The sequence below is a fragment of the Triturus cristatus genome, chromosome 7 (assembly GCF_964204655.1).
Source record: "Triturus cristatus chromosome 7, aTriCri1.1, whole genome shotgun sequence".
Lineage (NCBI taxonomy): Eukaryota > Metazoa > Chordata > Amphibia > Caudata > Salamandridae > Triturus > Triturus cristatus.
In genome coordinates, this window is record NC_140590.1 from 1,725,929,776 (window position 1) to 1,725,954,222 (window position 24,447).

General features: G+C 44.8%; 1 protein-coding gene across 1 annotated transcript in view; it reads right to left on the reverse strand.

Annotated features, from left to right (window-relative positions):
• Positions 1 to 24,447, reverse strand: part of LOC146812905 (killer cell lectin-like receptor subfamily B member 1B allele A) — a 163,958-nt gene that overhangs the window by 13,807 nt on the left and 125,704 nt on the right. The window contains exons 5-6 of the mRNA XM_085614637.1: positions 23,390 to 23,529; positions 19,600 to 19,712 (exon numbers count right to left, since the gene is read on the reverse strand). Of these exons, the coding sequence (XP_085470763.1) occupies positions 19,600 to 19,712; positions 23,390 to 23,529 (253 nt within the window). The remainder of the gene's footprint in view (positions 1 to 19,599; positions 19,713 to 23,389; positions 23,530 to 24,447) is intronic.

Consider the following 24,447-nt stretch of genomic DNA (forward strand, 5'->3'; position numbering starts at 1 on the left):
CTTAAGTCAGTCATATTTCTGTTCAGAATCTTTTAGTGAATTTTCATAATAGAAAAAGAAGCCTTACCAGCTATAAATGAAAATATGACATACCTTACTATCCTTGTTTGTTTTTGTATTATAGATATGCACATTATCGTTGCTCATATCTCTTGTATGACACCATTTATATCATGTCTATGTGCTATCGTATACTTCGGTTACTGTCTCATGAGGATTATCATAGATGATAAACGAAGAAGGGAAGGAGAAAAAGAAAGCTAAGACAGGAGACAAAAATAATTAAAAGAAGAAGATCAAGGTCAAAGCATCAAAGCATTATACATGTAACTGTCTCAACATATACAGAGAAATTCATTACATCTTAATCTATACTCTTTCTTTATTGTTTCTTTATGATTTGTTTTATAATCTTAAAGTGAACATTTACCCAAAACTGGTTTCCTGGCTGGGACTGAGCAAAAGAACAGAAATCTAGGTTACCAGCTTAAAACAGCAAGGTCTTCAGAACCTTATGAAATGCAAGCAGACAGGTGCAATTCCTCAGGGGTTCAGGAAGGGAGTTTCACAGTTTCAGACCCAAGTCTGCGAAAGAGTGCCCTCTCATATGGGCAAAGCGAAACCTAGGCAGAATACGTAAGGCCTGGTTCAAAGGCCTTAGCGTGCATGAAGGCTGATAAGGCACCACCAGATCCTGAATGTAGAATGGGCTATCCCGGCTCTCGCCTTCAGCAGGTAGCAAAGGGCCTTGAATTGAATAACCTTAGTAACTGTAAGTCAGTGAAACTCTTGGAAAAGCTGTGAAACTGAAGCATTTTTCGGGAGCCGGAACTGCAGTCGAGCCGCAGAGTTCTGGGCCAACTGAAGACGCAAATGGACGCCTGATCTATTCCCAAATACAAGATACCATACTCCAGTCTAGTTAGAATTAGGGCTTAAATTACTCTCCTTTGCTCTGAATGGAGAATAATCCAGATGATCTTTTTTACCCATTTGAGCACCGCAAAGTAGGTGACACTAACCTTGAACACCTGAAGCTTCATAGAAAGATGCTCATTCACAACAAAGCCCAAATTGTTAACCTTGAGGGATAGGTCAGGTAGAGTCCCTAGGATTCAGGCCAATGTTGTGGGCCCCAAAGTTGTTGATTCTTACCTAGGACAATGACCTCCGTCTAATCACTATTTAGCTTGAGAGAGTTATTGTTCATCCAAGTGGTGATTCGACCTAAGCCCAGGTTAAGATTGGACGGTTCATGATTCTCTGCAGATGACAAAGAAAAAATAATTTCGGTGTTATTTGCGTAACAGAATAAGGTCAAACCACAACTCTCCACTTTGTCTGCTAGTGGACGAACGTGAATACCATTGGATTAAGCACTGATCCCTGAGGGACTCCAGAGGTAAGAGCTCAAATCTCTGATCTGCCATTGGCTGAAAAGACTCGAAAAGTCTGAGGAAGGATGTTAGCTAAGCCAAGGCTGTTCCTCCAAGACCCTTTGTTGCCAATTTTTCTAGTAAGATGGAATGGGACATAGTATCAAAGGCTGCGCTTGCTATGTTGTTATGTTGCCACAATTTATATTGTGCACGACTCACCCGGAAAGGGGTATCTCTGCGCAGGAGCTTACTTACAACAAGTGGCAGGCACAGAAATATTCCCTAAAACAATTTAGTTTTTAGTAAATTCCTGAATTGAGATGATCAAGGCACAGACGTGAATGAACTAGAAGGGCACTGCAATAAAAGGGGGCCAGATAAGAAAACGCTATACCCCTGACCAAGACTTTTCCCTTGTAATCGTAGAGCTTTTCCAAGACTGTAAAGGGTGAGATTCAAAGCTAAATAATTGTGTCCTAGTCCCATAATGGATTTGTGGGTAATGCAACAATTTTTTTTAAATAATCCTCTTGAGAACAGGTAGCCAGTGTAAGGAGTGTAGAAGGAGAGCAGATTAAGACCTCGCAGGAGCATTACAAATAAGCCAATAAGGGGTGCAGCCATATTTTACACCACCTGCAGTCTCATTAATGGAGGCATACAGAGCATTGCAGTGAGTAATCCAAGCGACTCACAACTAAGGCTTGGACAAATGTTTTCCTTGAAGAAAGAGGGAGAAGCGGAAAACCCCATTTTAACAGGCGTAACAGATGGAAACAAAGTCCAGCGGTGTTACAAACCTGTTCTTTAATAGAAAGAGATTGGTCTAGGTACACTCCAAGATTCTTAACAATCATTTTTGGGGTTGGAGCTGTGGCAAGTTTAGCAGGCCGCCAATCAGAAGCCCATATGTTAGGGGCCTTACTGGATAGCATGATCTCAATTTTCCCAGCATTAAGCTGGAGACAGTTCTCTGTTATCCAGGCCACCATAGCTCTCAGACTAGCTACAAAATGTCCTTTAACATTTCAAGTCTCACAGTAAAGGAAATCAAAAGCTGCATGTCGTCCGCATAAGAATACTATTCTAGCCCATATGCTTTCACTAATTTGGTAAGGGGTGCCACATAGATATTAAATGACATAGGGCTCAGATGGGCCCCTAGGGACAATCTTGTCCAATAGTGCAGTGCGAGATCTAAAAGAACCCATAGTTTTGGTCTGCGTTCTATTAGTAAGAAAATCCTCAAGTCACCACGGAGATAGACCACCAATGCCAGATGAGAGTGTGACACTGTGTCGAAAGCTGCTAATAAATCAAGTAGTACTGAGATAATGGAACTGTTAATATCTAAAGAATATCTAATATGATAAATGACAGCCACCACAGTACTTTCTGTGCTATGAAATGGTGGAAACCTTGCTTGTGAAGGATCTAAAAGATGATTAGCTTCTAAATAAACCATAAAGTCTCTGTTTATCTGGGCTCCCAGAAACGTACCCAATACTGGAAGCAGCAAAATAGGATGATAGTTAGTTAAATCATAAGACGCCACATTTGGTTTCCTTAGTATGGGGATCACCTGTGCAGCTTTCCATGCTAAAGGGATTTTTCCACTTGTTATAGATTGATTAAACAAAGTGCAAACTACTGGTGCATGTATTTTAGAGAGAGAGGCTGATATCCTAGGTGGACAAATATTTAGAGGAGACCCAGATTTTGCCAAAGCGAGTGCCATCTGGATGGAGTCTATTAAAAATAGTTACATTTCTCAAGACTAGAAATATCTCTGGCATTGGAGTTATCGAAAATCGAATGCTCAGTTAACTGAAACTCTTTAAAGTCCAGATAAATCATGTTAATTTTCTCCTCAAAATGGTAGGCTAGGGAGTCGTATAAGGCTTGAGATACCTGTATGCTGTAGGTACGAGTTGAGGGATTTATAAAGGAATTCAGAACTTTAAAGAGTTTTTTGGAGGAATTACCTGCTGTAGTTATTTGATTAGATATACAAAGATTTCTTGCTCTTTTAAGATTATGATGATATCTAGTCAAAGCATTCCTATAAGATTCTTTGGAAGCTGAGCTCTTTTACATAATGTTTTTCCGCTCGCAATTCAGATGTAAACTGCAGGGCATGCACTTTTTAAAGCAAGATATAAGAGGTGCTAGTTTATCAAATGCAAGCGCTAACACCCCCTACCTCTACATAATTCCTCTTGGACAATAAGGGGTTATATACCTTTGCAAAAGAGTCAGGAAGAATCTTCCTCCATTGTCTATTCATCGTAGACTCTGAACAATTTCCAGTGTTAAGCCTATATAAATGGGATGATGACAGATCTGACCAAAGAAGCTGTTGAGGTCTATCACAAGTCAGAAAAATTGAATTTGTAAAAGTCAAATCCAAAGTATGCCCAGCAACATTAGTGGGGCCCATGTTTTTTTTAGTTAAACCAATTGCAGCTTAATCGGTCATAAGCTGCGAGACCTCAAAGTCTTGCTGGTTTTCCCCATGATAATTAAAATCACCCAACAATAAGAACTGCTGGGAGGACAGGACATGAGGTGCAGTGAATTCCATAGGCTGATGACTAAATTGTTTTTTTGGACCTAGCGGGCGATATATTAAGGCACTATGCCCACACTCATTAGGGAAGAGGTCACAATTAAAAACACAGATCTTTGCCCAATCAGTGAAAAAAAGGTTCAATAGCAACATTTAAGTGGTATCTTTAAAAACAATTACTATCCCACCCCCTGACCTGCCTACCCTATCTAGCCTTAACATGCGATATTTGTCATGGAGAGCTGTTGTGATAGCAGGTAGCGTAGTTTACCTTAACCACGTTTCAGTTAAAAATCCTATATCAGGCGTGGAGGAGTACAGCAAGTCCCAAAGTTCTACCCCGTGTTTAGGCAGTGACCTAGTATTTGATAAAAACAATTAAAACATGCTGACGCAGAGGACCTAAGAATTTAGGGAGCAGCATTATGTAAAGCAGAGTCTGAAGTTAAAAACATCTTCTCAGGACAAGCTGCCGATTTTGCTTCAACAGATATAATCTTAGAAACATCATCCAATCCTTGTCAGTTACAACACAAACAAGTAACTGGACCTTCTAGGTACGTGGAAAAGGAATTGCAGCAATTGGCCACATAGGAATCCATTAACTTATGCAACTCAGCAGTAGTGTAAATAATTCTATTAGCAGATCTACTCTCTGGTCCAGAAAAGACAGTGGTCCTGACTCCTGGAGACATTTGTGCATGGACAGGTGTAGAGGGGCTTGCCTTTGGTGCGTCGCTGTTGGAGCCCGCTGGGTGCGTCCACTACCCGGCCACGACTGCATCTGTTTTTTGAGGTAGCTAAGAGTACACCAATAAACAGCTGACCCCCCCCCCCCACCACAGGAAGTGAGTGAAACCTAAGCTCTCTCCACAAGAAACAGCAGTACCGCGGTGGACTGCTGAGCATTAACAAAGTTAAAATAGGTTAAAATACACAACAAAATGAACAGAGCAAAATGAACGTAGGCCCCAAAGGCAGTTAAAATCACAGTGTGAATGTTAGCCAAGTCAAAGGCCTAAGTCTTAGATCCAATATAATAAGCGTGGCAGTTCCTTCCAATTCTAGGAGTTGTCTAAGGTGATCAGTGACTCTAATGAGAAGAGATTCAGTATGGTGCCCAGCCCTAAAACCTTACTGCGGGAATTGAAGAACATTTCTGCCTCCACATAAGTTGTAAGCAGTGCATCCACCTGTTTCTCCCAAACTTTGGAGAGACTATCCAACAGAGAAATTGGTTGAAAATTTTACTAATTAGTCAGGTCATGATTGGGATTTTTAAGAGAGGAAGAACCATAGCATGCTTCCAACTCCGATGAAGGAAGCCCTCCCGTAGAGAAGAGTTGGGAAGATTCATCACCACCTGAAGTAACTGAATTAAGAGAATTTCCAAATATTTGACTTATCATTAATCAGTAACAAAAAGGTCAGAGCAATCTGCAGTTTACCCATATGTGAATTAAAGTGCCCCTCACTCCATCACAAAGCCAGCATGTCCCAGAATGACAAAATCCACCAAAACATTCTAAGAGGAATCCAAGGATAACTATGTATCAAGTAATATCTCAAATTACTAAATGGTGGTTGAAACCTTTGCCTGAGCTACAGACTGAAGAAATATTTTTCCTTAGAATTCCTTTACGCTTTTCATATTCTATTCGAAATAACAATGTATGTCATTTATGCTCAATAGCATTACTTATACATATACTGGATTCCTCAAGTTGCCTACAGATGAGTGATGCTTTATGTGATTTTCCTGAGAATGACTGATAAAAAGAAATTCGTTTTGGACTTTCTATGGTCAGGTTGATGTTATTAATTGAAAAACATATCAAAAAAGCATTACATTTAATCTTGCTGAGAACAAAACATAGAGGGAAGGAAAACAAATGCAATGAGTTGTGATAATAGTGTTACTTTTTACTGTATTAAGGCAAATGCATTAGGATTGCCCCAAGCTTTACAAACATTTATGATGGGCTTGATAGTTTTTGTATCTTTTATGTGCCCAAAACATGAGTGTGTGTCGGTGAGTATGTCATTTTCTTCCACAGACCCTTGGAATTGTCTTGTCACTTACAGTACCAAAACTTTACAGGTTAGAGATTGGGTGGTAATTGTGCAGCACTCAGGGGATTTAACTAGGAGCGTGCAAAGTTGCAATGTGCACTGACTTGCAACACATTCTTTTAAGCTCTTCAAAATACACAGCCTGCAAAGGATAACAAATGGAGAGCTATAGTAACTATTTCAGCAATGTGAAACACTTCCTGCTGCCACGTGGGGGTTCGGGTGAACTCCCCCTGCTCAACTACAGTCCCGTCAGTGTCCCGAGCCCCACAAGTGCCCTGCCCCTTCTTCTCCCCCAGCATCATCCTAAGTCACATTGCCCCATTCCTCCAGTGATTGTACTACCGAACATCGATCACCAGAATATCGTGGTACAAGAAAAGCAAGTGCATTCATGTGGACGATCGAAGGGGGAATCTGTTTCCTCTCTTCTCTTGCTGTGACTCCTTCTAGAAACGGCCCGATCAGATCTGTGCATGGTGGCTGGTATGTCAACCTCAGATCTGTGCACGGTGGCTGGTATGTCAACCGTGACTCACAAAGGGATATTTTCCCGGGGGTTGAAAGGTCTGTGGCCCAAACAGTTGGTTTACTTCAACATTTTTACATGTCATTACCTGTGCGCACACATGAATGATGTTGGCTGATTTTACCTCTTGTTTGCCCTTCTCAAATTAAGGGCCATATCAGCAACGACGCTTAGCGATAATTTTCTTATCGCTGGCTATCTCTGCTTTTTATCACCATGGTAGCGCGTTATCATCAACGCACTGCTCCAGGGCGATAACAATTCCAGAGATAGAGATGTTATCGCCGTTTTGCAGGGAACATCGCTGGTTTTCCAGCGATGTTCCCTGCAAAAGGGCGATAACCTTGCTGATACGACCCTGTGGTTGTATCAGCCTAATCCACCCCCAATGTTAGGGGTGGCTTAGTCAGGATTTTAGCAGACATTAGTTTTTGGAGAAAACAGCAGTTTTCTCCAAAAACTAGCGTCTGCTAAAATGCAAGGGCATCCTTGCTGATAGCGCAAAGACGCATTATTGCTCTCCTGACATGTAGTGTATGTCAGGAACGCCCACTTTGCATCTCATTAGAGATACAAAGGTAGGCGTAGTGTAAAAGGGTGCTAACATGCGAATACGCATGTTAGCACCCTCTTGCTGATAGGGAGTTGGTTTTATCTCCGCTTTTCTGGCTTTTAAAGCCAGAAAAGCGTAGATAAAGCCCTTGATGAAAAGACCCTTAGTGACTTGCCTAACATGAGCCATCCTATATTTTAAGGTTCTCTCATTCCATCCCTACCTTGAAGACTACCTCTAAAAGATGGCACCCATCATCCAGACTATTTAGAAACATTCTCCCTTCTCACCTTTGCTTCCCCATCTCCATGGCTCCTATGAACACCTTCCCCAACAACTACAGATTGTCACTGGTGGGTCATTACTCATTTAAAATCGTTTATGCTCCTAACCTATGCAAAAATGTGTCTTAGAACTTCAAACATAATCTACACAAACGTCACCCTGAAACACTTGTCTCTGATGCCTACTTTTGCACCTCTTAAGGCGTTGTGGTTAACAACCTAATCTTTTATACTAACAGGAGAGCCCAATGGAGAAGAGTCCTAGCTAACATGTTCTACTCCAAACTGTTAAGGAAAACACCACGTGGCTGCAGAATAACCATAATTCCCTCACCAATGCTGATCTCACAGTTTCCATTTACAACAATGGGAATATCCTCATACAAGCATCGGACTGAAATCTGAATCAATTTGACAAACTCTTTTTGAATATTAAAAATACTTTGGCCAATACTATATCACTCACCCGACAAATCGGAGTCTCTCAACCACGCAGCAATCCCTCGCCTCATCCACCACCTCTACCACCTCCTCTACCTCTACCTCATCTAATTGGATTCAACACGACCAGTCCCCTAGCCCTAACAATGAACCCAGTATAGACGGGCCTAGGCCTTGGACTACAATGAAAATCTGCCCTAATTTCTACCTAATGGCCCAGCCCGCATCCGATACCCACATGTCACTGGTTCCTTATCCTCCCCCCTGTAAAACGCCCAGCTATAATAATGAAGGGATCCTGAGTTCCAATCACTACCCTTCTTCTTCCCCACCCCTGCCCAGTGGGGCACCCAACCTATCCACTGTGCCCGATAACAATCGTTTCTCTACTGCCCCACAACACAAGAAGCCCATCGATGACCACCCTTTCAACTAAAGAGGAAACTTGCCTTTTCCTGCCACTCACATATTATCATACTATGCTCACTCCATAGAACAATAAATAACAGCATTCTACATATCTTTAAATCTGTTAAACTCCCCTCCTCTACATCACCCTTACCTCAGTGAACTGCCCACTCACCCACGTGCTTCCCCACACCTGGCAGCCAACTGCCCAACAGCACAAAAGACACAATGACAAAAATTGTAGAACACCACTTCACTCTCATCCTCATCATGCTGCCTCCATGTCACCTATCACCAGGGTCGTATTGGGATCACCATTCGGCCCGGTCATTCCCAAAAAAGTGGCCCACGTTCCTGGAACACGCCCGTTCAGGAAATAGCATTTGGCTTGTCTCATTGGGCTTATTTTCAGAGAAATGTTTGATAAATTATGTATTTTAAAGCTCATAGAGCCAGAAACATTGGTGAAAACTAGAAGTGCTACATTTTGGCTGGATGGGCGAAGTGAATTAAGTGGCCCAAAGGCCACAACTCCTGATGTGGCTATGTTTGTCAACTGGCTTTTTTTTTAACCAGCATTACCAATATTTTAATGCCCTTGCCAGTACGAAAATGAAGAAAATCATCTAAACTGGGATTTTCTCCCCCGATCGATATGTACATTAAAAGATTGAACAGTAAACGTAAGGTGAAAGCAGTTTAAAATGTGGTCTAAAGCTTCTTCAATGATCCGTGACCGATAGTCAAAACTAAACAAAGGAAGAAAAGCCATGTTAAGAAGGAATACAGACTTTTATTATTGAATAAAGAATCCTATCTCATTATTAAGTTCCAGCCTTTGCAGATTCTTAAAAAATGAGCAAGCAAAAGGTTATGTTTTTTTATTGTAGTTTTATATAGCGTAAACTCGGCCAAAAGGCGCTATCATATAAGCACCAGTCAGATGATCAAATTAATTTTTATTTTAGGCCTTTGAGCATTTAAGTCATTTGCCCAGAATCACAGGATGTTGCGGTGCGGCTGGGACTCAAACCTATTTCCAAAGTTCCATATTCGGCAGCTCTGACCCTAACATTACATTATCTCAATTTTCCGCACGGAAAAGGTGCTTCACAGCAAAGTTTACGAAAACATACACGTCCCTCCCCCCATCACCACAACCACCACCACTAAGGTCTGAAAGACACTGTTGCCGAGGTGCCAACAATAGGCTCTCAGCAAGGCCATTCACTTAATCTCGCAGCCCAGTAAACCGTAGCCTCAGGGTGGTGGCCTGGGGAAGTGGTGTGAACAAAAGCAGGGGAACCGAGGTGATGATGGCCCACAGCAGGGGAGTGGGACATTGATTCTGAGCGTCTGTGCCGGCCCCACGGGAGACCAAGATAAAGTCTGCAGTGGACAGAACAATATTGACCTAGCGACGCTGCTGAAAGCAACCCCCGCAGAGCCTCCTTGCTCATGATGCTGCCCCCCCCCTTACAGTGGCCTGGTTGGGAAGACAATAAATCTCTGTGGGCGATTTGACAAAAAACGGCCCACTGGTGACCCTTATGCACCGGGTCATGGCCAATGCCCGACTGCCCGCGTTACCAATCCGATGATGCCTATCACTAGCATCAACCTCCCAAAACCTCCACATCTACTTACACCCCCAACTATGTGGAACCTACATTGCCTACCACTGTTTCCTTCGTGTGGAGGCATCACTCACTTTCTACCCCCAGACAAACTAACCACTCCTTATACCACCACCCCATTGAGTATGAACTGAAAGACATCAAGCATGACCTCCAACTAGTTAAAGAGGGACTTCTGAGCCTACTACACTTCTCTACAATGATGGAGAAATGCTGGAACCTCCACATGTCCACCAAGACTCATCTTTGGAAAAAAGGCACATTTTACCTGGAAATCAAGGCCTCTTGTTAACCATCACGCCAGGCCACATAGGATCACTGACCATATGTCGGATGTTGACATTCACTCCCTTCTACCTCATTATACAATGCCACCCTTAATAAATCTTCTCTTGTACCATCCAAGATCCAGACTATTCCCTCCAATCCATTCAGAGAATCCAGTGTCAATCTCAGAACTATGAACCTTGATAATTTACCACCAGTCACCACATCTCTCCAAGAATCTGTAGTTACCAAATCCCACATCGTGTTGATGCTTCTGAATTGCAGGTCAGAGGTAAGGTATGCCGCGGATATAGTCGACCTCATACTCTCACAAGATCTGGACTTCCTGATCCTATAAGAAACTTGGCTTAATGATTCCTCCTCACCAATTTTGGACACTCTAGTTCCCCCTGAATATGACAACATCAGATTGGATAGACCTCAAAGTTGGGGAGGCAAAGCTTGCATCTTGCGCTCAGTCCTCACCCTGAGACACATTCAAACTGTTCCGATGTCCACCTGCGAGCACCTGGGCATCGGAATCTGGAACCATGACAAGTTATTGTGTACTCTTCACACAGTCTATCACCGCCAGGAGATAATCTTCTCTTCATAGAACAAGCAATGGAGACCATAGCCTCCAACTCGGACCTACTACAAAATCCTATCTTCCCTGGGGACTTCAACCTACACTGGAACAATGCAAATGATCCCTTACTGTGCACCTTCAAAGCTTTCCTCTCTAACCTAAACCTCACACAGTCCTACAATGAACCTACTTACATCAAGGGATCCACCCTCAACTTAATCATTGCCAAAGAAAAAGTTATTCAAATGGATGCCATAACTCCCTGTGACTGGTTGGATCATTACTTAATCTCATTTCTCATCTTGGAAATGGTACTGATAAGACAAGGTCAACCTTGTAAGGCCAAGAAATGGTCACAAGACTTAAGGAACATCAATATAAATGAGCTAACCAACATTAGCAATAACGTACTTTGCCCGTCCTCTAACTTGACAAATCTAGATGACCTTACCGATCACTACATTCACTCCATGAATGATATACTTGACTCAGTTGCTCGAAGCAATTGAAAAGTATACCCAGAAAACCCTCCAAACCCTGGTTCAACTGCTCCCTTAATGAAGAAAGATGCAAACTGAAGTTTAACAAACATATTTGAAGTGCAAAAACTGCTCACTTCAGGTCTCAACTCGACCGCGCCAAAAACAGGATGAAAAAACTGTTTGAAATTATCAAACAAGCTAATCACTCAATGTTAGACTCCCCAAGATCCCTGTTGGGCTGAGGTAGGTACAGTAGGCCAAACAGGGACCCGCGAGACCCAACGTTAGAGAAAAGACAGGTCGCCTTCAGAGATAGCCCCCGCTCCACCCCCTTGGTAGTTTGGCACAAGCAGCCAGGCTTATCTTCAAGGCCAATGTGTAAAGTATTTGCAATTACGCTCATAGCAGTTCAATGATAACACCACAAATAGACTCCTCACAAGTTTTATAGAAAACGAGTATATGTTTATAAAAAGATATACGATGCTACCACACAATACTAAACTAAAATATGCGTGGGGATAATGCTCCCCCTGGCCTATTATCATTGAGCTAAACTAAACATTCCTACGTAATCCTAATGTCGTAATATGCAGTTCGGTACACAACAGTCAGGTACTTCCCAAAATAAGAATAATGCAGATCGTAACACGGTTATCTGGCGATATGTACTGGCACTGTAATGAAATGCGTAGATCAACAACGTGGTAAACTGTTATGCCCCCATAATGTAATGCATACGGTCCCCTTCCAGGTACTCTGTTAGGAAAAAGCAATGCAACGTGTAATACAGTTATCAGTAAATTAGTTATGCGAACCTAATGCAATGCAAATCATATATCCAGCAGTTCGGTATGCAACATTAATGCAATGTGTAATGCGACAATCCGGCAGATCGTGATGCAGGACTAAGACAAAGCGTAACACATCTACCAGGCAGTTCGTTGTGCAAACCTAGCGCAATGCGCAACACACCTATCAGGCAATTCGTTAGGCAAACTAATGCAATGGGCAATACGACAAAACAGGCAGTCCATTGTGCAAAAATGAAGCAATGCGTCATACAATCATCAGATACTCCGCTATGCAGGAGTAATGCAATACGTAAGTTACTCCGGCACCGTTCACGGTACCTTTGGCGGTCTCTCTGCCACTTGTGATGGTTTGTGGTTAGTCTCCTGCCACAGTTGCCCCCCCACACGGGAAATATAGAAGACAGTAAATGCAGCTTCATACTCAGGCTCCGGTGCTGCCACTCCCTAGGCACACGGGCCTCAATCCGAGCCAAAGTATAGGCTCGCGCTGCAGGACAGAGAGTGAGGCCAAGAGCATCTCCCACCGAGGCCACGCCCCACCCCAGGAATCGACACATGTTACCTGGGGGCGCAAGCCCACTCTCCTCTCCTTGTCCAGCAACTTGGGCCTCCAATGCACTCTTCCAGGCAATGGGTAGATCCCAAGCTGCACACTACACCCGCACTCAGAGTAAAGACGACTTATGGAAACTCTGGGTGCACGATAACAAGACAACTCCTCATGAGGGTCTCAGGCTGTGCACGGCACACGCACACAGCGTTGTTGAGACAAACTTGGTCTTCTGGTGCCCATGATTACAAAGCACCTCTTGCACAGGGCACTTCCAGCGAGGGTCTCAGGCTGCGAAGAGCACACGCACACTCCGTGGCTGAGACACACTTGCTCTTCTGGTGTGCACGATTACAGTTAATCCACACGAAAGTCTCAGGCTGCCCCCAAGCACACGCACACTGCGTCACTGAGACTTACTTGGCTACCCGGTACACACGTTTCACAGGATGATCCTCTCAAAGTGCTCAGGCTAGACAGAGCACACGCACACCGCCTATCAGATTCTCGCTTGGAACTCCCGGTGCCCAGGATCACAGGGCACAACTTGCGAAGATCTCAGGCTAGACAGAGCACAGGCACCCACTGCATATCTGAAAGTCTTCTCTGGAAACTTTTGTGTTCCTGTGTTTCCACACAGGGATCCAGCTCACCTCGGACCCTTGGGGATAGTTACTTCCAGGACACAGCACACAGCAAAGTCCTTCAAGCAGGGGGACATAGCACACAGCAAAGTCCCTACAGCCTTTCCTTAATTGAAACAGCAAATTGCAGGCCAGCCCCAGATCACACTGCAAGAGTAGTCCTATCCAGCAGTCTCTTCAGTTATTTCTTCCTTGGCAAAGGTTCCTCTTGATCCATGACGTAGCTCCAGTCTTGTTCACACTTTATCAAGCCATTCTACAAAGTTCAAGGGCTTCAGCTCGCATAGCTATACCCCTCAATGGCTTTGAAGTCTTTAGGTTATATTCACAAGAACGCGTGATAACTACCGCAAGAGTAGCATAACGTTCAATATCGCTGGCCATCGCGGGAAAATAATCCCGTGTCAACGTGGAATTCATAACAAGGCGGTAGCATGCGATAGTCACCAGATAACTCGCCAAATGTCAGCGTCAAAATCAACGCCACACAGCAAAGATGCGATACGCAAACTCGACAATTCATTCGATGAGGTCAATCTCGGTACAGAAATCAGCGAAGACCAGCCACAGGCCTGCAAGTCCCACGCAACTGGCGGAACAATGCACTACGAAAACCACAGAAACAACACACTAGAAACGAGCCAAAGCACGTTGCAACATGGATGCACCCTGACCCAGCGCAGAGGTCAACTCGAACCCCACAACCCCCACAGACCACCAGCAAGGAACAGCTGGTCTGGGGAAGGCCAAGGAGAAAAGGGAGAGGAAGACGGGGTGCAGACCGCAGGAAAACAACACCAGCGTCACGGAGGTGACAGAATACTACCACCAACTGACCCACAAGCAGACCACCGTGAATGCAGCCGGAGTGCCGAGGAGGCCAACAGAGGAGGCCAAAAGACGCCGGCATGACTTGACAACCTAAACCAGGTACAAACCCACAGTCAACAGGAAGGCAGCAACGGCGACAGGAGGTGGCAGTCCAGCGCCATCAGAGGAGCTGAAGGAAACCCAGGCCACTGTCATCAGTGTGGAGATGGTGCAAGGAGTAGGGAGAACGGACACAGCTCGAGAAGACCTTACACAACATCAACAGGGAGTGCAACGAACAGGAACTGAGGGTACGGGGGGAGTGGGCACAATGGCATACATGCACAACGAGGTGTAGCATACTGCACACCCACAATCACCCATGTCCATGGCCCAGATCCCCTTGGCACACTTCACACACATAGCACAAACAGCACACCCACATCAACGACAACATGGTACAATGCGCATCGCCGACACTGCAGAACAGAGGACACAACTGGCTTTGCCCATGCATAGAAACATGCCTACTACATCTGACAGAGCTGGAAACTGTGAAATGGAAATGTACTCGTACGATATCACATCCGTCATGTAGTCCAAATATACACTGTCCCACAGAAAAATCCAGCACCTCACAAACAGTCAAAATGTACATTGCCAAACAGTCTGCATGTAAACCAGAACAATGCGCCAACATACATGGCAACAAAATGTCAACATGCATCTCCCCTTCACATTGCACAGGGGAACTCAACACCTCCAGCAGAGCAAAGAAGACAACACATCTGTGATGCTGGGGAGGACCACAACACCGTCGACACCGATGCCCTACAACAGCACATGGATATCCCACGCAACCCCCTCCCGGACCAGGGCAGACAAGCTACTCAGAGAACACAGCCGCTGCAACAGTCCACACAACAGGAAGCACCCGCAAGCACAGCTGGCTCACGACACTTCACCCACCCACACATGGCACCCCAATGCCATGTGTCATCACGCCAAAAGGAGGTGGCCCAACAGGTGGGGGTTGTAGCCCAACCCATGCAAGGCGAGCTAGAACACATACATTGGTGTCTATCACCCTTAGGGATCACCCACACCCCACACAGGAGACCCACACTGCCATAGAGACACATGCAGTTGTGCATTCACTGTACAGAACCACGCCCACTGGCGCGCAAATAGCAGTCACACAACCACGTTGGCGCGGCGTACGATGGCCCTGGTTACTCCCCTTACCAATTTAGTGGGTGATGACAAAGCTACATGTCCAAGCTCCAACCCCCTGCCCACGTTGACATGTCTGCATCCGATGTACACAGCACATTGTAATGTCCTAGGGACCAGGGCCCTCATGCATACAACAAGACCACAGGGACACATGTACACGTCATGTTGAACTGGCTACGGGCACGTGCGCCCGGCAAATTTATTGGCAGGGCCACATGTACAGTGACGCCTGTGCTGGATGTGTGTGGGTGAGTGTAAGCCAGCATGCACAGAACGTCTGGTGCTGGCAACCACTTGAACATTAGACACCAGTGCAACGGAAAAAGAAAACACATGCATAAAAGAGTCAACTGCTGAGCAACATGGAGGGAGCCGGAGAAAGTCTAGAGGACAGCCAACATGCAAACAGAAGTGACTGTGAGTTGCAGTGCACTGTGGATGGGACACTAGAGATGAGCACACCATTGTGAAGAAAAAGTCTCGGATTGTGTCTCTCCTACAGATACCTGATGCAGATGCAGTAGGGTGTGTCATACCTGCATCATCTTCCCCATCAACGTCTCAGGGCCCCTACACTGTTTGAGGTGACATAGCTGCGCAACCTCTCCACAGCTCAAAACTCAATCAGCAAACGGACAATGGCTTGTGGTGCACTGAGTCACTGGCAACTGGAGTGCTGAACAGGATATCAGGCCGATGATGGCATCCACAATAGATCTGAGCAACTCCGTAAGTCTGTCAGGATCACCTGGTCGACTGTGGCAGATGGCTGTTGGAGGTGGTCCTTGAGGTGGTGGCATGTGCCTGCTGCGGTGATGCCACGTCCGGGACGGTCAGGACTCGATTTTGTGTGTGAGCCCTGCTGGGACACTGTTGGGCCCGGAGGCTGCATACAGCGCAGAGCCACAGAGAAATGGCGTTGATGACCCCAAGGCCAACGCTTATTGGGCCATCCAATATCTCAGGAGAAGGGGTCCCAGACCTGACCAGTACAGTGTTAGTGGCCCCGGATGCACAGCAGCCAGCACAAGCACCCAGCCATGGGATGGTGACTTGCGGTGCAGTCAGATGGGCCATCCGACCTGAGCGGGTCACCATCAATGTCCGAGGTGCATGTTGCGGAGGGTTTGGGGGAAAGTGGAAGGTGTCCTCCAGGGCATGAAGCCGAAAGGTTTGAATTTATCCGGAAGCAGCAAATGGATGAGTGGAATGCGACAGCCTTGTTGCCACCACCAATTAGGTATCATCTACATGAGGATGAAAACTGCCCCCCAGTCCATAGGCTCAGATGCCACCAAAGTTCAACCAGAGAGTGTCCATGATTGTCGGGGAACAGACTTAGTGGCACCGGGGCTGAGAGGGGATGCTGTCTGCGATGATGCCGGTAGGCTGAAATGAACTCAGCCATTGCAAAATGAAGAGTCTGTGACCTACTGGACCGCAGTGTAGGCCGGAGGCAGTGGTCAGCAGTGGCCCACAGCCACTTGTCGTTGGCTGGCGAGGCACAGAGTTAGTGACACAAAGGCAGTTTTCGGTTGTGTTCGATCATCTCCGTAACAATGATCTTCCCTCCAGACTGAGCCACATCTTCCTCTTACTCCTCTCCGTGTGACCAATGGTGTGGACTCTGCCATTTGTGATTTGTGCCTAGGTGCTGTATGCGGGACCTATTGGTCCGCAGATTAGTCCTGGTCCCTCATTCACGTGTAGCCTGCTGGCGCTGAACAGGGTTAGTGGCACCACATGCTGCCGGCTGGCGTTGAGCAGGGCTAGTGGCACCATGTATCGCCGGCTGGCGTTGAACAGGGTTAGTGGCACCACGTGTCGCAAGTAGCACATATGGAACTATGCCTCACTGATCGAAGGGAGTCTGGTGCTGTTGCCACTGGCCCGGATTTGGGGTCACTGCCATTTATGACTCAGGACACAGTTTCACATATGGGACATACTGGGCAGAAGAGTAGGCCTGAGGTGGCAGTAGAATACGTCAATGAAAAAGGAGTAAAGCGGGCCGGTGTCGTGGAGGCCGTGATGGTCCGAGGAGGCTGCTATGGTCACGGAACACGGGCCTGGAACTTGCGCGGAAACGTGGTGGGCACTCCTTGACACACGCCGGTGTCAGCAGATGATCAGTGAGGCCTGGCTGCGCAGGGGCGGGCCTGACGGGTTCGTGGTCCAGCATGCCGGGGTGGGGCACAGCGTCGCATGCAACTCCGCTCAAGAGGACGGCATCGGCTGTGTGGTGGGGTGTGAGGAGCCACCCTGGCACAGACATTGGGCTTTCCGGAAGAGGTCCATGCCCAGGGCTACGTGCTTTTTATTCACACCCCTATGCTGGCGTGATGTACGCCGGGCCATCCCACTCCGGTCACGCTTAGAGGGGGGTGTAACAGGCAAGATTTTCAGGAGGTAGCCCACTGGCTGTGGTGACATGGTTGCATCCACTGTCCAATACACTCCATACACCGGAGGTGTACGTCGCCATGGATATGGGTGTTTTCTGCATACTGCGGTCTGTCCAGCACATCTCCGCCACTCTTGGCATTGTGTGCTTTCTCAATCATGGTACTACTGTATCCTTCACACATGCCTGTTTGTCACCTCTCCCCACATTCGGCTGTTGTGTGGCTGAGGTGCCATGCCGTTGATGGCTCATGTTCACGGCTTTGCCAGGTAACCATTGAGAGTTGTTCTGTCGTGTCTGGTGGATGGGCATGTTGTTGTGCATGTTGGTTGTGATTTTGTGACGTGTGCATTGCCAAAGTTGTGATTTGCATGGTTGTGTAGTTGAGTTGAGTGATGTGTTCATTTGGAACTTGCCAAGGGGCTGTGCATTTCCCTTGTTGCCATCCTGGGTACGCTGGTTGATGATGGACGGTCGGAGGATGAAGGAATCATGCACACTGGCTGTGTATTTGAAGGCGACATTGTTGGAGGTTCCAGGGTGATCTGTTGTTGCCTGCACATTGGGGTGGGACTTGTGCTTTCTGTTGCGGTGATTATTTGCTGTGTCACCAGGGGGGGCAGTAGGACCTGTGTGCTGTGGGTTGTCCCCGACACGTGCGTGCATCCTGCTAGGGCGTATGGCCCTTGCTTAGTCTCCAGCGTGACCTGCGCATTGTGTTGGCTGTATGGGGACTGGGGTACCAGGGTGATGGTGATGTCCAGGACAGGTGTGGGGGACTTGGATGTGGCTGGCTGTGAGACTACTCTGACTCTGGTGGGTGTTGGTTGGGGGGTGCCAGGGACCAACAAGTGCAGCCGAGCCAGCAGCTTGGTGTGGGGTGGGATGTTGGTTGTCTGCTGTGTTGGTGTCGTAGGCCTGTTAGGCGATGATGATCAGGATGCGCAGGATGGTTGTCCCTTTCAGCTTGTGGTGGAAGGTGACATTGTCAGATGTTGGGTCTGTGCGGCTGGTACGCTTCCTGGGGGTCCGCTGTCTTTGTCTGTGGTGATCCCGGGGGGTCCCAGGTGTGTGGGTTGTGGTCTTGGGGTGGTGTCGCTGGGTGTTGTGGTCCTCTTGGGTGTCCGAGTCAAAATCAACAGGGGTATACCCAAATAACCCTTTTATACCTGGGCATGGGACGTAGTTTTATAAAATGGTATAAAGTAATAAATACAAAGTAATTTTTGAGTAGAGCACATTTAATTACCTTCTCCACAATTATTATTCTTGCTTGAATGTATCAAAACATATTTATAAACCATATGGACAATAACACCTAAATGATGAGGTAGACACAAAAAAAGGGAACATATATCACCACATTCTATACATAAATCAAAAAACAAATTATTCTCACTAGTGTCCCCCTTGCAGTTCTGGAAGGACCACTAAGAGGTAGTCCAGGTGGCACAATTAAGGCTAGTCAACTAATACAAGTCGTTCTAGTGTGACTCCCTACAATTCCAAACAATCACTACAATTCAAATGACTCCTCCTTAGAAGTGTTGACGTGACCACATTTCAGCCTTTATTCTTCTTAGGCCTCCTCAGAACAGGGTTAATACATTACTGTACAAAACAAAAACAACAATATTACTCCATGCTTCCGCTATGTGGAGAGCAAGCTGGCTAAGAATCGTGACTGCCCAAATCACCATCATGTGCCCATCTAAAGCGCCACCAGAGAACCAAACATCAGTGACGGTCCTACCAACTACTTCTAATGAGAAAGTCTGCTCAATATTAGTTCGCTACATAAAACCAGTGCTAAACACAAGAGACAAACTACCACTTTTTGTGTTTCACTTCTCTCCATACCTCACCTAGATCATGATGTTCCTCTTCCAGTTCGCATTCATGTGAAATTCTATGCAATTTTCTACGTACCTTCCATTTTGCAGCATGGAGCCATTGAGCCATGTCCATTCAGAACTGTTGTCATTGTACTGGAGGCCAATCCAAAAGGAGCGTCTACTCTTTGTGTTGATCTTAATGAAATCCTGAGAGAGAAACATCTGTAAAATTAAGTCTTAGGGTTTGAAAATACTGCCTGGTGTACAAAGCAAAAGGGCTTCTGTACACAAGACACACACACACACCCTCAAAATCGATTGAAAAAGCTAAATTTAAAGCTGAGGTAGGGTGGCTAGAAGTTTCAGTCGTACGTAGGGTCTGACATTTGTTTTATATCTATGAAATTCAAAAAGTAAACCTAACATTAAACTTATCTCCCACTGAAAAGTGAAAATTAGATGTAAATAGGAGGCTGGGTGAATATTTAGATTAGAGTGCCAGATTTTTATGTCAGAGTTGTTTGATTGTTTGGAGAAGCTACTTGAAATGGTAATTGCGCCATTGTTTTTTTGCGTGGGAGGGTAATGCTAGTTTGCGAAAACGTTTGAAATTGAGGACATAATTAGTCCCTTTCTTGCAATGGTCCTGAGGCCAGTTCATACATTATGGCATGCATTTTATATCTCAGAGTATAATAGTACTTATGTATTTACAGTTATCTTATCAATATTTGTCATAGGAAATATGGCGCCCATTTTAGTATAATCATTATATGTCATCCCTAATAATAAAGATACTGCATGAGTAAAATTTGACCTTGGTAAGAATGCATGGCAGGGTTTTGAGAATAGATTAAAGCGGCTAATACATTTTGAATTTCATGTCTTTAAGGTTTTGTTTAGCAGCTACTTTTGACTTTGACTTAGTTTTTTCAGGACATATGACTATTTTTATAGATGTATAGATCCTATAACGTTCGAGGTGAGCATTATTTTGAATTGTCTTTCGTTGTCCTAAAGATAGTTAAAAATATCATATATCTTTATGTGGCTTTATGCCAATTTGTGCTTGTGTATATTATATTTCCGAACTTCAAATTGCCAAGTACATATTGTATTAGCCAGTGCGCACATGCTTGATGTAGTTTATTAGAAGTTGGGGCAAATCCCACATGTCCCCAATGCACGTTTAGCTGTTACAAAAAACCTGTTGGGGTAGCTGTCACTTGTCCTGGGCCCATGCACCCTCTTTTATTTAAGGTTGAAGGAGGCCTGACACAGGTGACACTTGACATGTTCAAGTTTGAAGTAGCTGGTACAAATCACGGAATCAAAACTGAGTCAGCAATTATTCACTCACTGATCATCCATCTGATGCAAAATATTGATCACCAGACTGATGGCCCCTCCTGCTAGTGCATAGGGGTATCCACTGTCAAAACAAATTGCTTAGCACCAAGTCCTACCTAATCAAAGTTCATTCAAGTCCAATCACTCATTTTTGACTTTTTGTCTCACAAGCACTGGCAGTCAACCCAAATACACATGAGGGGAACCATGTTGGATGGTCATTTTTGTGCTCTGGAACACAAATGCAATGTTTAATTAGAGCCCATTGATGCAAGTGGACCCAACAGCCGAAAGGCAGAAAGCAGTGACTAATAGAGAAAGCAGGGATGAGCAACAACCTGGAAGAGTGAGCTAAAGAGGCAGAGAGTGTCTTGTGGTGGATGAAAGAGGTCTCATGTAGAATCAAGACAAGCAGTCTTGGAATTTGAAACCCAGACCATGGATGCTGTGCTCTACAGCCTTCTGAACAAAACGTTGAGTCTCAGAACATACTCTTTTTTTAAATTACGCACTGCATAAGTGCCATTATCTGTGGTATCACGAGGGAATTCTGCATGTGGAATAGATATAGTGTTTTAGAGTTTTAGAAACTAATAACAGTTTTATGGTGTTATGAGCTCATGGAATGCATTTTAATGGCATGCTGAGGCGACTGGAATGCCTGTTAATTGGATATGGCCCAACAATTATTCATTGACTTACACTCTCTAAGAGCATTTTGTTCTACATGAGGACTCTTGGCAAAACAAACGATTAGCACAGTTTTTTGACAGGAGCCAAGCAGCCCAGCCTGTCCTGATCAAGTCTACATTTCTGAATACTGTTTTCTGGTGGTCCAATTGCTGGAAAATGTGTTCAGGCCTTGCGGGGTCCACTCCACGTCTCCACTGGGATGATATCTTGGCCATTTTGTCAGCAGTTTGACACCAGGAGTATGATCAGCTGGAGCCCATTCAAAGTCTCCCTGGTTAACCCTGAACGGTTTCTCCTTCAGCTCAACAACTACTGATGGTCTGTTTAATCTTTGATTCCTGGCTCAGTGTGCAGTGGGAATGTGGAGTTGCAGGTTGGGATTGACTAGCACAGATGTGCTGCACCACATTATGATGTTTCCACAGAAGAATAGTCTGAATCATGTACTATGCGAGCCAACTAATAGTTAAGTTAAGGGGTGCAGCATTCACCACAAGGTTTACATTGGCCTCTACTAATATTCATGATTCCCACCTGAACATCTGCACTTATTAATGACACAAAACTAGTGTTGGCCCCAGCACCCATCTGGGATAGAGGATGTCACATCAGTACAGGAGGTTTATCAAAGCAAGGTGCATCACAGGCTGGTATGTCACCTAAATAACACAAACCTCTAGGCCAAGGATGCGCTCTGGAAAAGGTTTGCCCGTTTTTTTCTTTATCAGTGCATCTGCTGCTCTCTTTGTTCTGGGACACAATAGGCCAGACATACTGTCAATGAGTTGGTAGAAGTCATCACAAACTGTGCACCGTCTTTTACTGAATCCATTATGTTTTTGTGAATTGACGTTTGTACTAATTGGTCAGACTACAAAATCCTATTTTTTGTGGATTTCAATTTGATCTCCTCTGTCAATATTAATATGTAGGCCACAAATTCGTACCCACTTTGAATAGCAGCCATCACAGAGATGATGGCCTGGCGAGGTAAGCAGAACACCAGGTCTATGGTTGCTTTTAAATAAAGAATTTTTAAAAATGCAACCTGTTCTCCTTAATAGAATACAGGATGAGTTAAAAAAAAAATTTGACAGCAGTCCACTTTCAAAATATCCTTAAAATGATAAACGTATAGAAACCAATAAAACAATAGAATAGAAAACAAATAAAATTACATTCACTAAATACACATTTTACATTACAAATTAAAAAATATCTACCTTCCCTGCTTGACATGCAGATGCGCTCAGGTGGGGGTAAATATTTTCCGCTCCGGCTCGCTCCTCTGACCATATGCGGCAAATAACCAAGTACTTAATGGAGCGTGCAATAACTCAAATCCCTCTGACACACCCAAGGTCTGCATTTGCCTGCACCAGATAGGGGGTAAAGGGTTGCTTTCATCCAAATATATCTGAGGCTGGAATAGTAACTGAAGTTATCCATCAATTGGATCACTGCTGGGACTGATCCAGCTGGGTTATCTCAGTATATTAAAAGATTGTCGGCATAGAGAGATTGTTTGTCTTCCAGGTTCTCTTGACATCCAAAGCCAGTAATCTTCTCTAATAACATGGAGCCCACTCATCCTTAATAAAATGAGTGAATGTGGTGCTTGTCAGGAAAAGTAATCAATGTTTGTGGTACATGCTTATTAGTTCTGTTGTCATGCAACCTACGCGGATTAACACAGACAATTTACTTGTGAATTAAATACATTAAAAGGCATGACCCAGGGAACCAAATTTCTCTTGATCTCATCACACATTTCCTCTCTCCCTAGTAATAGCATATTTAAATGCCTGTGCTTATACACAATATTTAACCATTTTACTTACATCGTCAATGATTGCGAGATGGGATTGGTGGGAGAGGCAGTATTCCTCACTGGAGGCCCAGGAATTATATTCCTCAGACATGAAATAACATCTTCCTCTGAAACTCAGCCAGTTGTAAGGGCATATCACACAAACAGATTCTAATGGGAGGAATCCACAGCATTAATATGACCAGTGTATAAAAGATTATTGTATGCCTCAGAACCTCAGATGATATGGAAGTGTAGAGAAGACATTTCACTGGATATGGTGAGACACTCTACAGACACTCAAACTAAAACGTGGGAGAAAAAAGTGGAGGTTTATTAAGCTTCCAGAATTTAGTGGTCAATAATATTCGCAGGGGTGGGAAATAACCCACACACTTCTATGTACGAGAGTCTCAAGGAGAATACTTCTGATGACCCTCAACCACACATTCACACTTAGCTGTGTATATTATCTCCGCTCTTGTGGTTCGGTGGATTGTGTCATCATTGTGTCTTTCTCTTGAGTTATGGAGTTATGCTTGAAGTTGTTAATACCTCACACCATTATGTAAATCTCTTAATAATGTCACTGAAACAATCCTTCTAGTTATAGGCCAAAGGCTGAGCCCATAACTCCATCTCGTCTAGAGCAAAGTGGGCTCCATGATGAAGACTGCTGAGTGTACATACTCGCCCACATTTACAAGTGAAGCACCCTATTATCTGTGCCCTCAACTAAACTGTCTTGATGAAGGACATTAGATCCATTAGGGCAGAGATTGGCCGAAACATGTCAACCCAATCATAAGGTGCTGTGGACCAGTTACCTATCCATATAAACTAAAAATCCACCGGCCCAATTTTAATCTTATTTTTATCTAGCTCTTTAATATTAACATCTCACTCACTGGATATGAGATCATTCTAAGTGTCATACCACTGTCAACACCCACACAGTCTCCCTCCTGGTGGACGTTGGTGAATCACTTGGAGAACATGACACTCAATAGGATAGGCCAGATAATGACATAATCCATCGAACCACAAAACAGAGTTTATATACACCACTAGCTGTGAATGTGGGGTTGA